This window comes from Electrophorus electricus, chromosome 16 (assembly GCF_041902795.1).
Source record: "Electrophorus electricus isolate QZ-2024a chromosome 16, ASM4190279v1, whole genome shotgun sequence".
Classification (NCBI taxonomy): domain Eukaryota; kingdom Metazoa; phylum Chordata; class Actinopteri; order Gymnotiformes; family Gymnotidae; genus Electrophorus; species Electrophorus electricus.
In genome coordinates this window covers 9,020,334-9,034,630 of record NC_137512.1, presented here as the reverse complement: position 1 = coordinate 9,034,630, position 14,297 = coordinate 9,020,334, and the positions used below count along the sequence as shown (strand labels likewise).

General features: G+C 40.3%; 1 protein-coding gene across 7 annotated transcripts in view; it reads left to right on the top strand.

Annotated features, from left to right (window-relative positions):
* The window catches only part of klhl4 (kelch-like family member 4), a 51,652-nt gene that overhangs the window by 16,511 nt on the left and 20,844 nt on the right, over nt 1-14,297 (top strand). For 5 of the 7 annotated variants that reach the window (XR_014117459.1, XM_027016754.3, XM_081698615.1 and 2 more), the window contains 3 exons: nt 6,377-6,544; nt 7,739-7,875; nt 8,230-8,426. Coding sequence is in view for 6 of the 7 variants with exons in the window: in XM_027016747.3 (XP_026872548.2) it covers nt 6,377-6,544; nt 7,739-7,875; nt 8,230-8,426 (502 nt within the window). In the remaining variant the exon portion in view is untranslated. Of the gene's footprint in view, nt 1-3,735; nt 3,895-6,376; nt 6,545-7,738; nt 7,876-8,229; nt 8,427-14,297 lie in introns of all 7 variants that reach the window. The other 2 variants (XM_081698614.1, XM_081698612.1) reach the window with 2 other exon arrangements.

The following is a 14,297-nucleotide window of genomic DNA, read 5'->3' as shown; positions in this document are numbered from 1 at the left end:
TATGAAATGTATCAGATTTTGAATAGTATTCCTTTTCCCCATGCTGGTTCATGATAAATTTTAGATGACAAAAGTATGTGGGAAACATTTGCAGAACTGAAGTTATTTTCTCACTTATTTTGTTACTTTATTCATTATTCACAAGGATAGAGCATTTTCATGAAATTCACTTCAGAACTGTTTGCCAAGAGAAAGCAAGTATCATTTAAAAAATGCTTTATCGGAAGTATTTTCTGCAAGTTGAGGAAGCATAAAGGTTCTTGGATACATGGCACATATCTTAGATAGGGCACGCCCTGATAGCTCTTATGCTATCATATAGATGGTGAGGTTTCAGGTGTAGACCCTATAGGACCTATTTCCTATAGGCCCTTTATCAGGTGTCACTGAGAGAAATCAGGTTGCCAGATTTTGGTGGTCAGATATGATAGATGACCTAGGGGAAATGGACAAGGTGGGGCAGCCAGACTGAGTCATGACAAGTAATTGACAAGGTAATTGCTCCTTCCTCTGAGCAGTAGGAAAACCAGGACCCCCTGGGGTAGACAGCCCACCACCAGGAGGGAATCCTGTAGACTCAGCTTTGGACACTAGACATTTACTAAAGCTCATTGGAACATTGAGCTACTATTGGTAGATGAAGATATTGGTAATTTCACTGGCAAATGTAAATATTGGGAGTGTAAAAGTTTCTTGGCCTCTTCATATTGGGTCAGTTGGGACAACAGTTGCAGAGAGCTTCTCAACAACATTTTTAGCTCTGGGACAAAACGTGGCTACAATAATGATTTGTTGCAATTTAGGGTTGCTACCAGTTTGCTAACAGTTATGGGATTCCTTATCTACATGACTCAGATCTACATAGCCCTACTCTCCTAACTCTCTTTTACCATACTTTTTACCATTCAAACTAGATTTGTCTATAATATTGCTAGATAATAAAGCATAATTCATAATTTTAGAAAACATGTTTACACTGTTCTAGAGTCCATGGAGATCTAATTCCTGAAGCTCCCAAGCACAGCTCTTGTGCTAATGTTGCTTCCAGAGATAGTTTGGAAAATTGCAGTAAATGAGGTAACAAAGTATATGTGATTTTTATGCACTGCACATTTCAGCAATCAGCAGCAGCATTCTTTGAATTTGCATGCTCTAGTGCTTTGTGGCTGAACTCCTATTTCCATTTCACAACATTAACACTTACAGTTCATCCAAGCAAATATAACAGGGCAGACATTTCATAAATTGACTGGCATCAAATGTGGCATCCTTTGAGCTTCGTAGTACAACCCATTCTACTGTTAACAACTGGTCTATTACTGCATTATTATTTTCTGGATTGCATACACCTGTATAGCAGTAGATGTGGAACTCAATAATTAAGAAAAGTGACCACATACTCTTGGTCAGATATACTTGCAGTATACTTGCAGACTACCAAGTCAGTGGGACAATGCTGGATCTTATGACTGGCCTTGATTGATGTCAAAATATAGTGTTGGCCAAGAAAAATTAATCAGAAAGCTAATACATTTTTCCCATCTGCTGGTGGACAGTACTCCTCGGTGTATGATTGATGCTATCTCAGGGATTATTATTTCAGTACCCATCAATATAGTTTGCTTCAACCAGACTAGTAACCTGCCAATTTTCTCCTTTGCCATTGTTAAAACCTTCCTTAGAAAGAAATAGAAGTAATGCAAGAGGCTAACTCTGTTATGTGTTTTTATGCTTCTGGGAGATAGGAGAGCCACTGATGAACATAGAGTGGAAATGTGCTGACATTTTGCAGTTTTTTTGCTTTGTTTTGTTGGCAGCAGAAAATTAGAAACTGTGATATGGATTTGTATTGGTTTATTCATCCTCCAAATGGCAGCTGTGGGAAAATTGTTGCTATCGATTTTACTATGCTGGAACAGGCAAGCAATAGACAAGAGAATGTACTAGTGGATACTAACAGCTTCTCTCTTTAACCCCTTAAAATAGTGTGAAAGACGGGTCAGTGGAAGACTGGATCAAATAACTTCAGGAGTACCTCCACTCAGCATATGTGTACTACTATAATTACAGTAATAAAGTAAGGTAATCTCAAGATCCACGATATATTGGAATCGACAAAGTATAAGGTGGTTAGATGTCTCAATGATCCTGGAGTGTCATCAGTTAGGCAAACTCTATCCAAGCTACATAACATTAGCATATTATCTGCTAAGTACTCCTGTATGTACTCTGTATTATAGTGTTCTATGTACTGCGTTGGTGGAATGGATCAAGCTATGGGATGAGCTGGGTAGAGTGGATACAAGTGAGTGTGCTTGCTGTTTTGTTAACTTTAGGATGATTATATATATATGATTTGTATAATTGGGGTTTTCATACTGCAAGCAAATATTGCTCTGGTTAGCATACTTCTTTGACAAATTTGCTGAGTTTGTTTGTAAATTTAACCACCATTGACTGGCCTGTTAAACCTCCTGCTGTAGCAGTTAAGAAGGAAAGAAGTGCCTCCTGAGGTTGCAACTCATGTTGATTTAGCATTAGGTGAAATCAGGATTAAGGCATGGGTGAGTTCTGGCTACTGTGGTTACCTGAATGTACCCCGTGTGTGGAATGGCTTATGCCCTTATATGGGGAGTGGCGTAGTACCTGAAGTGACACTTTCCTGCTTAACTTGTAATGAATTCACTGACCACTTCAGTTTTGTTTTAGTTTGCTCTTTATTTCCCATCATAATTCTTGAATTCCATAATGCAACCTTTTGCCTGTCAGTTAATTAATATTACATAGTCAGAGAAACTAATTCCAGTGATTTGTAACTGTATAAGCAATGAACTAATTGATAAGCTATTTCAGCTCCAAAATCATATTGCTTTGACAGTTTGCTTCATGTCATTGCATGCTGGCATTTAATATAGTAACAGAATGATTTAAATTAAGTAGGCATTTTGATTTTGGGGGGTGCGGGGATGGTGTTCGAACAACTCCATCCTGCCTATGTTCCTGCCTGTGGTATTTAATACAGAGTTGTAAAAGCCTACATGTTGTCTAATGATCATGAATACTGATTGAAGATGCCTTGTGAATATCACCACATTACCCTACTCTTATTAAAACAGGCACCTTGAAAACCTTCACGAATCCATAGTTGTAAGCACTTTTCTAATGGTATTTTACTTACACCATTAAAACTATTTAATTAGATTGAAAATATAAATTTAATCATGTTTTTTGTCCAAAAATGTTAACATGTTTTTATTGATTTTTTTTAACTAATGGTAAAGACTAATATTTTAGGTGTACTCCACCTAAATGGGTACCTGTGCCCGTAGCCTTCTTCATTCTGTAACGGCCCAGAGCAAGGAGCAGGCTCCTACGAAGGTGACAGACATTTATTAAACAAACAATAAAGATAATTGGCACTCTCTTGCAACTTCAACAGTTAACACAAATACGAATAAAATGAGCACAAATATAAACATGAGCAATGTCCGACCACTAAGCACACTCCTACAGCAGTTTAAATACAGAGAGACATAACGAGACAAAACCAGGTGCAGGTGTGTGCTAAACAACATGGGTGTGGTTACAAATGAGTAGTTACAAACGAGACAGACAATGAGCTCCCAATGCACGCGGCAGGCTGTACCACATGACCCGTGGGAAGGGGAGCATTCTGTGACACAAGTGATGGTGGCAGTTCATGTTACATGTGTCTTTGTTTTGGTTACTTGTTAGGCCTCTCTCAAGTGGTGCATGCTGCACTTGGGGCTGTGACCCCTAAGATGGAGGATTAGCTCTAAAAAATCCCAGGAATGACATCTCAGTCAAGAAACATGCAATCCTAGGAACAGCTAAAAGAAGTCCCAAGTGTGTAACGATTGCACACACAAACAAGTAAGAGGATCCAATCGCAAAATATTTTATTATTTAGATCAAACAGCTTAGTGGGGTCAGGCAGGTATTCGTAGTCACGTTGTTCCAAGGTTGATAACACAAGGCAGAGTCTGGGGGGTGTTCAGGGGTAAGGCAGAAGATGAGATCTGAAACACAGGCAGCAGTCGAAAACCAGGAAGACAAAACCATAACTGAACCACTTGGTACGCAACATAAGGTTGGCAATACTTTGTGATGTGAGTGTGAAGGAGGGGAGCTTACGTAAGGGGGCAGTGATGAGGGAAACAATGATCAGGTGTGTAAGTATTCATTCAAACCAGATCGGAGGCATGTGTGGGAAGAAGTAGGCGTGGCAGTGCAGGGTTGAGCATGATTCCTGGCTTTCGTAACAGTACCCCCACCTGATGGGCGACTCCAGATGCCCGAGAACAGGGAGCCCTGGGCCTACCACAGTCCCATTCATGCCAACACCATTTTTTAAAAGCCATTCATCAGTTATAAGAACACTTTTCAGAAAACATGACTTTGTGAAAAGGAAGCCTGAGTTAAAAGCCAGTGGTGTATTTGTTCTATGAAGGGCACCAAAATAACAGTTTTGAATTGTTTGCCAGGGCTCTGAGCAATTACAGATATGCCACACAAAAGCATGTAATCTTCTAGTCCACAGGGAAAGTAGTTCAGACTTAACATTTTCACAGCCCTGTGAAAAAAAGGATCCCATTCAAAGTTAGTCTTTTGAAAAAAAAAAAAAAATAGCAGCTTGTAAAAAAAAAGCTGCCTTTCTGAATTCTTTAAATCCATTTATTTATGCAGATTATGTCTAAAGTTTTTTAACCTCTGACTAATATGAAGGAAAGAGACAGAATATCACGCATATACAACTAGTGTGTGTCAACCAAGAGGTATTGTCACGCTCACGGAACGGAGCGTCTCCCGTTTTCCTAGCTTCCTGATATCTTCCGTGTTTTCTAGCTTTCGCCTGTTTCCATTCCCGTCTTGTGTGTTATTTTAGTTCCAGTCCTTAGTTTCGTTTTCTCCACCCCTCGTTTGGTTTCCCACGCCCGTCATTGCTTTCACCTGCTCCTCGTTTCTAGTCTTGTTAAGTTCATGCATTTAAACCTTGTTCCTGCATCTCATGTTTATTGGTTATTGACTATATCATGCCATTTTTTTTGCCTCGCTCGCTTTTGGTTACGTTGTACTTGTTCTCTCTGTCCTAAATTAAGTTACTCACACCGTTATCCTCGCCTTTCCCCTGTTTAGTTATCTCTCTCATTTAGTTCCTACGCACTTTCTATCTGTACTCCAGTTTACACTGCCCTCCCAGTTCATGTTCGTTTAGTTTATTCTGTTCTCCTGTCCGCTGTACTTTATCTCGGTGCTTTCGTTTACATTGCTTTCCTGATCCGTTATCGCCAGTCTGTTTAATTCAATTCCTCATTGCTTCGCTCCCTTTTTGGTTTCTTTCACCTTGTTCAGTCATGTGTTTTTGGTTTTCCTTTTAAATCTGTGTTGTGTATTTTAGACTTGGCTATTGTTTACCTCGTTAAGTAACCTAGTTATATGTACTTCCCTTCCTTGTTTTTCTACCGTTTGTCTTAGTTTCATGCTTCGTTGTTTTCCCGTACGTCTTCCTTGAATATTTAATTCCCTTCTGTATCTAATGCTTATCCTCACCCTGATTAAGTCTATTATCCTTTTGTTTGTTCCTGGATTCTGTTCAGTACTGTTCTCCTGATGATTCCGTTATTAAACATGTCATTCACTTACACAGTCCTGTCCTGGCTTCTCTTGCTTTGAATCCTGTGCGCTCTTTACGTACGAGGCAGTGGTACTTCGTCACGTTACGGCCCCTCCTCCCAAGTGTCTCCCCGTGTGTGTATGTTCGTCCGTGTGGACACGCCCCCCATGTGTCACACCTGTTTGTAATTGCTTGTCATTTATATATGTATATAAACCCCTATGGTTCTGTTGTCGGTGTTTGACGTTACGCTAGCTTCATTGCTGCGTCGTATTTGGGTTCTGTATGAATAAACGTATGTGTTTGTTTAACGTAACTCGTCCCCGCATCTTTCTTAGCCTCCTTATGTTACACGAACGTGTGTTCGCCCTGGACCTTCCCGCCGTTACATATTGCATCTCCTACACAAGAAACATTTAATCAAATAACATGACTAAATTATGTGGTTAAAGTAGCAAACCTTTTGAAAAGTGAGGGTAAATTGTAAGCACTGCATTGCATTAAATGGGCATTTCCATTTCTCATGCTGCATGTGCGATGATTCCTACATTGTCAATTTCATGCAAATATGTGTGTGTAAAATAAGTGTATATAATAAAGCCATGCAGATGCTTTAGAATGTGCAACATTCAAATACACTGATACACATCAAATATTGAAGGCAGATGTGTTCATTATAAGGTCATTATGAAATGACCAAGTGAATTGTGATCAAATGCTTGTCTTCTGGTTTTTGTACAGGTTGACTATGAGCAGTTACTCTAGGATGAGCTCCAACTGCTCAGTTGAGTTTTTCCAGGCCACAAACCATGCAGAACAGACCTTTCATAAGATAGAGACTTATCTCCAACACAAGCAGCTGTGTGATGTGCTTTTGATAGCTGGAGATCACAAGATACCTGCACACAGGTTGGTATTCTGCCAGTAAATTAAAATTTTACTTTGAGCTGCAAGAAAAGAAGCTTGTTAAAGTAGATGTGTGACTGAGGTACACTAAGTTGCCAGTTTATTAGGTCATACATCACATGATTGAAGTATATTGAATAAGTCTTGCAGGCTATCATTTCTAGTATTATTTAATGTTCAGATGAACATTGGAATAGGCAAAACCAGAGACCCTTTAGATGTAGCATGATAACTAGGGCTAGACATGCTGGTTCGATTATTTCCCAAATGATTGTTGGTCTGGGCTTTTCAGACCAACAATTGCACAACTGTTTCAAGGGTTCACTGAGAACCATATGAAAAGGAAAAATAAATAAATTTAAAAAGTAGCCAGCTATTTTATGCATGGAGAAAAGGGTAAAAGGAGAATAAAGATAATAGTGTAAGCAAGTAATGGGGCCAGAGCTGTGCAAATCACATGCAGAATTACTATAGGTGTGCAGAAGATCATCTCAGTTCACCAAGTTCATGTTTTCCTGACTACAATTTAAACTGTAAAATGTGGTTCACTACACTTGGATAGTCACATATAGCATGATAATGCACAAAGATATTGCCACATTTTGTCATTTAATGGTTCTAGCAACATGCTGCTAGCAAGATGAGTTTTCATTTATTCAGTGACCTGAACAGTTCTAGATCTTATCTTGGTTGAGCATATTTTTAGGCTGTGTTTTGGAATGAGGTCGAAACAGCTGTCCAATTTGCAGCAACTTTGTAATGCAATCTTTTCTGGATTGTAGAACCTCACACACAGCACAATGCATTCAGGAACCTTTAGAACCAATACTCTGGCAAATGTATGCAAAGGAGACACACCAAAAGATATCCCTAGTAAACTGGCAACTCAGTCATACAACTTTTTTTTTCTTAATCAAAGACTTCTTGTGATTATGCAATAAATATTGAATTTATTGACAGTGCAGTATGTATCCATACACACAGTTTGGATTTACTTAAATGTTTTTTTATTCTATACATTTACTTCTTGAATTGTAACATTACTCACTGAGAAAGCACTTTCAGTAGCTAAGTGCTTCAGTGTGGAAGTGTGCTTAGTCAAGGTTTCTCCAGCTTTTTATGACAACCTGGTGAAAATAACTGCTGTATCTACACTGCATGCATATTCAGCATACTTGTTTGTTTTGTTAATGGCAGACTTGTCTTAAGTGCAGTTTCTGACTACTTTGCTGCCATGTTCACCAATGATGTGCGGGAGGCTAAACAAGAGGAGATCAAAATAGAAGGTGTTGATCCGGAGGCACTGAAATCATTAGTTCATTTTGCATACACTGGTTAGTACCAACATTGCTTTTTAAATAATCTGATTGTAATTTCAGTTTTAGTTAAACATGCATTTGAAGTGGATGCTTTTGCATTGTTATTGCACAGTTCTTTTTTTTTTTTTTTTTTTTTTAATACAATCAGTTCAATGTAAGATGTTATTCCATTAAACTCTTACTATGGATTACTAAGCCCATCAAAGTACTGTTTCTCTAACTTCTAACAAAGAAAAAAAAATGTTTTATTAATAACTTAACACTATAGGATATAGTATATCCAGCACAACTATTATTTTGCTTTGGTACCAATTTGGTTATATGTGGTAAAGGTTCACAAAAATTCAGTTTTTATCTCCAACTTCACAGGTGTTCTTGAGCTGAAGGAAGAGACTATTGAGAGTCTACTGGCTACAGCATGTCTGCTCCAGCTCTCACAAGTTATTGAGGTCTGCTGCAACTTTCTAATGAAACAACTGCACCCATCCAACTGCCTGGGGATCTGTTCATTTGCTGATGCTCAAGGGTGCACAGATCTTCTGAACGTGGCCCACAGCTACACTATGGTAGGAGTGTCAGTATGCTGTGAAAAAAATCACAGTAATAAAAGCTTTAAGAACTACTAAGTACGTAAGAAATATTTGTTATGATTCCACCGGGAACAGGCAGAGGTAGAATGCAACTGCAGGAGGCAGTTTATTAATTGAGGAAACATGAAGGGTAAAATGGAGGCAAAAGGGGTAACACTAAAGGTAAAAACACGCTACCGGAGTAAATAGAAAGTAATGACAACAGTAAATGAGCATAAGGCAGAACTGACACGACATAACTTGCCACAATAACCAACAACTAGAGGACAGAAACGCAGGGCTTAAATAACCAAGACAGACACTAAACAGGCTCAGGTGAACATAACAGGGAGAACTAACAGACTGGACTAAAGGAACATACAAAGGGTGGAGAAAATGAAACCAAGGAGCGGAATAAGGAAGTAAATGAAAAACAAAAAGATGACAGAAATAAAACAAGCGCCAAGAGGGTGGCCAATCGTTAGAGAACCCCCCCCACCGAAGTGCACAAAACTCAGAACACCAAACCAAAAGAGCCAGAAGGAAAAAAAAAAAAAACACACAAACCACACACACAGACCAGGGGCCAAGGGACAGGAAGCAAAAAGAGACAAGGGCATCAGAACGGACACAGGAACAGGGGCAAGGACAAAAACAAGCCTAATACCAGAGGGTGGAACAGGGGCGGGAGTTCAGGCAAGACAGGTGTAAAAAAAAGGGCTACACGAAACAGGGACCAGACCAAAATGAGGAGCTAGGGATGATGAGGCAGGGAGACACACAGAGCAAACAAAGAGGCAGAACCCGGGCCAGGATTACAAACAGACACAGGAGACGGGGCAGGACTATTGTCGGGGAATGCTATATGAATGTATGGGACTCAGGGCCAAACCATGAACAGGCAGTGGAGTAGGGACAGATTGAGGGATGGAAGTAGGATGGGGAAAGGGAGTTGGACCAGAAACACGGCTGGAGAAGGTGGCAGGCAAAAAGTCAGGAGAGGAAAGGAGAGGAAATATGCTGGGAGTGGGAACAGAGACAGGCACTGGGGCTGCCATCAGCGGTAACAGGTCTGGGGGGATCCAGAGGCAGGGCTGTGGCCATCAGCGGCGGCAGGTCCGTGGGCTGGGCAGCAGCCATCAGTGGCGGTGGCGGGTCTGGAGGCGTGGCGGCACCGTCAACGACAGGTCTGGGAGGCTGGAAGACAGGGCTACGCTGCTCAGTGGTGCTGCAGGGTCTGGCGACGTGGCTACAGTAGTCAGCAACAGCGGGTCCAGAGGTATGGCTGCGCCAGGCAGCGGCGGATCCGGGAGGCCTGAAGACGGGCTTGTTTTGCTCAGCGGTGCTGCAGGGTCTGGAGGCACGGTTACAGCGGTCGGTGGCGCTGCAGGGGGATCCAGAAGTTACCTACAGGCACAGACCTGACACAGGAACAAGAACAGATTGAGAGGCCTCTCGGGTGGCGAGGATGGGCCAGGGGGCCACCACTAGGCCGGGAACAGGCTCATGATTAGCAGAGTCTCTCACGCCAGGGCCCGGGACTTGGTCGGGATAGGTGGCATCTCTCGTGGGAGCTGGATCGGGCTGGGTAGCAGCATCCCTTGCACCAGAAACCGGATCAGGCTCAACAGCGTCACTCACGCAGGACACAGGGGCTGGATCGGGCCAGGTGGCTTCATCCACACCAGGAACAGGGGCTGGATCCGGCTGGGTGGCGTCTCTCTTGCCAGAGGCAGAGACTGGCCTGGCAGCATCTCTCGCGCAAGGGACTGGAACAGGATCAGGACGGGCGGTGGCCCTCGCGCCGGAGGCGGGAACTGGCCGGGCGGATTCCTTCATACCCAAACAGGGACTATCTAGGAGGAGCAAATCGTGTGGAGAGCAACCAGAGGAAACCCTCCACCATCACAGTCTCTTGAACCCTGTGCTAAGAGGATTATGTCGGCCCATTGTCGGTGCCTTACCCTGGAGAAATATTTTCAAAAACACTACCTTTACATACGCCAGGGGATCAGGGCAGGTCAGGTGCTGAAGGTAGTTACAGCATTGCATGACATATGTTCCCATTGACTTCCCCTCCACATTACACTCACTGGGTGTTGCCATAAGAGAGGGTAGAGCCAAGGGTTTCCCCTCCTGAAGCGTAGTGAGCAGGACCCTGATATATTCCATGTCCCTGTCCGGGAGCAAAGCATTGTGTGGGGGTGGCTGGACTGATGCAGACTGAACATGATGTGACACAGAGAGGTCCTCCTGTTGCATATCTGTTTTATGGTTGGATATTCTGTTACGATCCCACTAGGAACAGGCAGAGGTAGAATGCAATTGCAGGAGGCAGTTTATTAAATGAGGAAACACGAACACGAAGGGTAAAACAAACAGAGGCAAAAGGGGTAACACTAAGGCTAAAATAACATGCTACCAGAGTAAACAAAAAGTAAATGACCATAAGGCAGAACTGACAGAAGGATATAACTTACCACAATAACCAACAACTAGAAGACAGAAACACAGGGCTTAAATAACCAAGACACTCAGACACTAAAGGTGAACATAACAGGGAGAACTAAAACACGGACTGGACTACAGGAACATATGATGGGTGGAGAAAACGAAACCAAGGAGTGAAATAAGGAAGTAAATGAAAAACAAAGATTTGACAGAGAGAAATAATAAAACAGGCCGCTAAGAGGGTGCCCAATCGTTACATTTGTAGGACTTCAAATTTACAATATTTTTTTTAAATAATTGAATAAATAGTATTTCTTCTCCCCAATTTTAACATGATTCATGTTACAAAAACAATTAATTTTTATCTTAATGGATTTATTGTTGTTAGAATGTAATTATAAAATAACCACAAAACACTCAAGACTTTTTATTTATTGTAGTACTAATTGATTTTGATGTGTGCCAAAGTCTTGATGTGTGCAAAGGAACAAAAGCAACATTGGCCAAAAATAATCAATACATTAAATATTTCATAGACACTGTAGGATGCAACACACATATTTATCAGATGATATGTTTCTTACAAAGTGCAGAAATGACTCAAGAAACTGGATGTTATCTTCCGAAGGGCATCTGTACAGGATGTTTATACAGGGCTTACCTTAACAACAAAGTTAATCTAATCAGAGAGGACAGGCAAAGAAACTTCCTTTTCAGTCACTTCAGTAATCAAAATGGGGTGAACAGTTTTGGAGTTTACTGCCAAACATTCTGTCCAGATTAAACAATAATATTTGAATAATTTTGTTTTCCCTCAATTCTTAATGCAATTCCAACATTCTGCCTTTTAAAATAAAACTACCAAGGCAATATTTTACTCCATAAGTTCGAAATATCTATGGCATTTACCGACATCTAAAAACAAATCAGTGCCTCTTAGTTTTATTTGAACAACCCAGTACTTCATTTGTTTGCCAAATCTTAAAAATCTGTTCTCCTTTTTATCGTTTCTTCACTCCCAGATCAATGTTGCCAACTTCTGTTTGCCCTTACATTATACTACTTCTTCAAATTAATGTTTGTGATGAAACAGTACTATTCAAACATTGCAAATGAGTCTGTGATCATAGGAAAATATGAATCTGAATCTATAGTACTGTTTGGATTTAGTTTTTCAGACACATCCATAATGTAAATTTCACTACAAGGCCTATAATGTTTATGATTGATATACACTGGATAGGAAACCCCTATATAAATTACAGAGATGTGAGTGACTACTTGATTTGCATATATTACCATTACACAAAAAATCTACTAGTATCATATAGCTTTCACTGGTCACAAATAAAAATATATTGTTGCAACATGAAATATTAATTAAATTTTATCTATCTTGGACTATTATGAACCACAAGATTTAGATTTGGCTTATGTTCCTTACTAGTCTGTTATCCTACACATGTTAATGTTTAATAAAATTGCATATAGTAACAATAACTTGCAATTTAACATTAACAGGATAAATGCATGTAGTAGACTCTATCTAAAGCTTCCTAAAATTTCATTCCTCTGACAAGGCCTTTGGCCAGTAAATGCAAAAGTATATAATACAAGTAAATGTGTCATGCTACAGGTGCAAGGCATTCGGTACCAGCACATGAAAAAGTACGTGAGTACGCACAAAGCGTCTGCAATTCTTTTGTCCATTATGTATGAGTGTTGCATTCGGTATGAGCATGTGAAAAAGTATGTGATTACACATAATGTGTGAGCATTTCCTTTGTCCCTTATGTATGAGTGTTTCAGATGATGTGGACAGTGGTGGCATTACCTTTAACGTGATAACCATTGCAGCAAGGTTTGAGATAATACAGTTGACGACAGTAGATCAAATGAGTACAACATGTTTAGAATGGATTTGGGTTACACATGAGGAAGTAGATCACGGTGACTGGGAAGCATAGATAAGTAGATTCCTTGCCTGAGGAGGATTGGGACTACACTAGGTGTGATGCTGGCATAAGCCACTGTAAGAATTGTAGACAGAGTTTGCTAAAAGCTGGCAGAGAATTGGGAGGGTGGAGATTTGTTTCAACCTCCATTTGCCATGCAGTTAGCGTCACGTTTCCCTTAGCAACCTCTCTCATGTCCTTGTTTTCCTTCTGTTCTGCTCTGCCCTGTATTTTTTTAACCTGTTTCTTGTTTCTCCCTTGTTATTACATGTTCTTAAGCCCTGTCTTTCCATTTGTAAGTTTCCCTCTTCGGTGTCCTGTTAGTTTCGTGCTTTTAATTTTAATAACTGGGCTTTGGTTAGTTATGTTATGGTTATGGTTCTGTCTCTGCATTTTGTTTTAAATGATTAACCCAGGTGTAACCCAACATTACACCCTTGAATTAAAATGACAGATTATTTTGTTACATTCTAGGCATGTGTTGATTGCGGCCTTATTCGGATGTAGATGTAATTTAGACACAAGAAGAAACCTGCAGGTAACTCAGTTAAACCTGGAAGGGTTTAGCTGTGCCTGTAGAAGCTACGCTTCTCATTTTCATTTAATTTTTACTGAGTTTGTTTTTACTGCGTTTTAGATTCCACCGACAGGCCTGCATTGTTTTTTTTTTTCTCAATGTAGTTGACTGCCCAACTATTTTTGTTATATAAAGAGCAAAAGGAATAGCTGGTGCTTGGCTGCAGGATTTCTTTGTGCATTGTTTAATGTGGGGTTTTGAGCAGAGTGTGTTGTTCTAGTTAGGTCATTTGCTGTGTTGAATTTTCTGTGTCTGTTTTTGTTTGGGGTTGGATTATTTTGCTAATGGGTTGGTTTAGGTTTCACAGCCTGTGGGCCATTAGAAGCAGTTCTAATTAGTGTTGTGAGTTTATTATATTTTTTTACCTTTGTGTTCCCTTTTTTGTTTGTTTTTGTACATGCATCTGTGCCTTTGGTTTAGCAGCTTTCTTTGAGCCAAAAGGTTGGCTGCAATTAAAGTCTTGGACTTGCAGGATTTTACTCTACCAAGGAAATAATTGCAGTTTGGGACTGAACAGAACCTCATATATGATTGTTAGGAATATTTGTAAGAGGTTTATAATGCATATACATAGTACAGTAACTTTTTTGGATGTGATGGGTCGGGCAAAATCAGACGCTTATGGATATGAAACAGCAGGTTGGTTTATTTTTTGTTCAGGGGTTTTGCAATAATGCAGTGTGATGACAAAAAGAGAATATAAAGGGATAATCCAAATCATAGAGAGCATAACAGTCCGAGTCAGAAACCAGAAGATCAATCACAATTTAACCAGGCAGAAAATCCAAAAGGGGCAGGCAAAATACAACAATGAGGACTTCTAAGAAAAGGTATGGTACACAAAAAGACGATCCAAAATAACGTTCAGTATGCTTCTAAAAAACT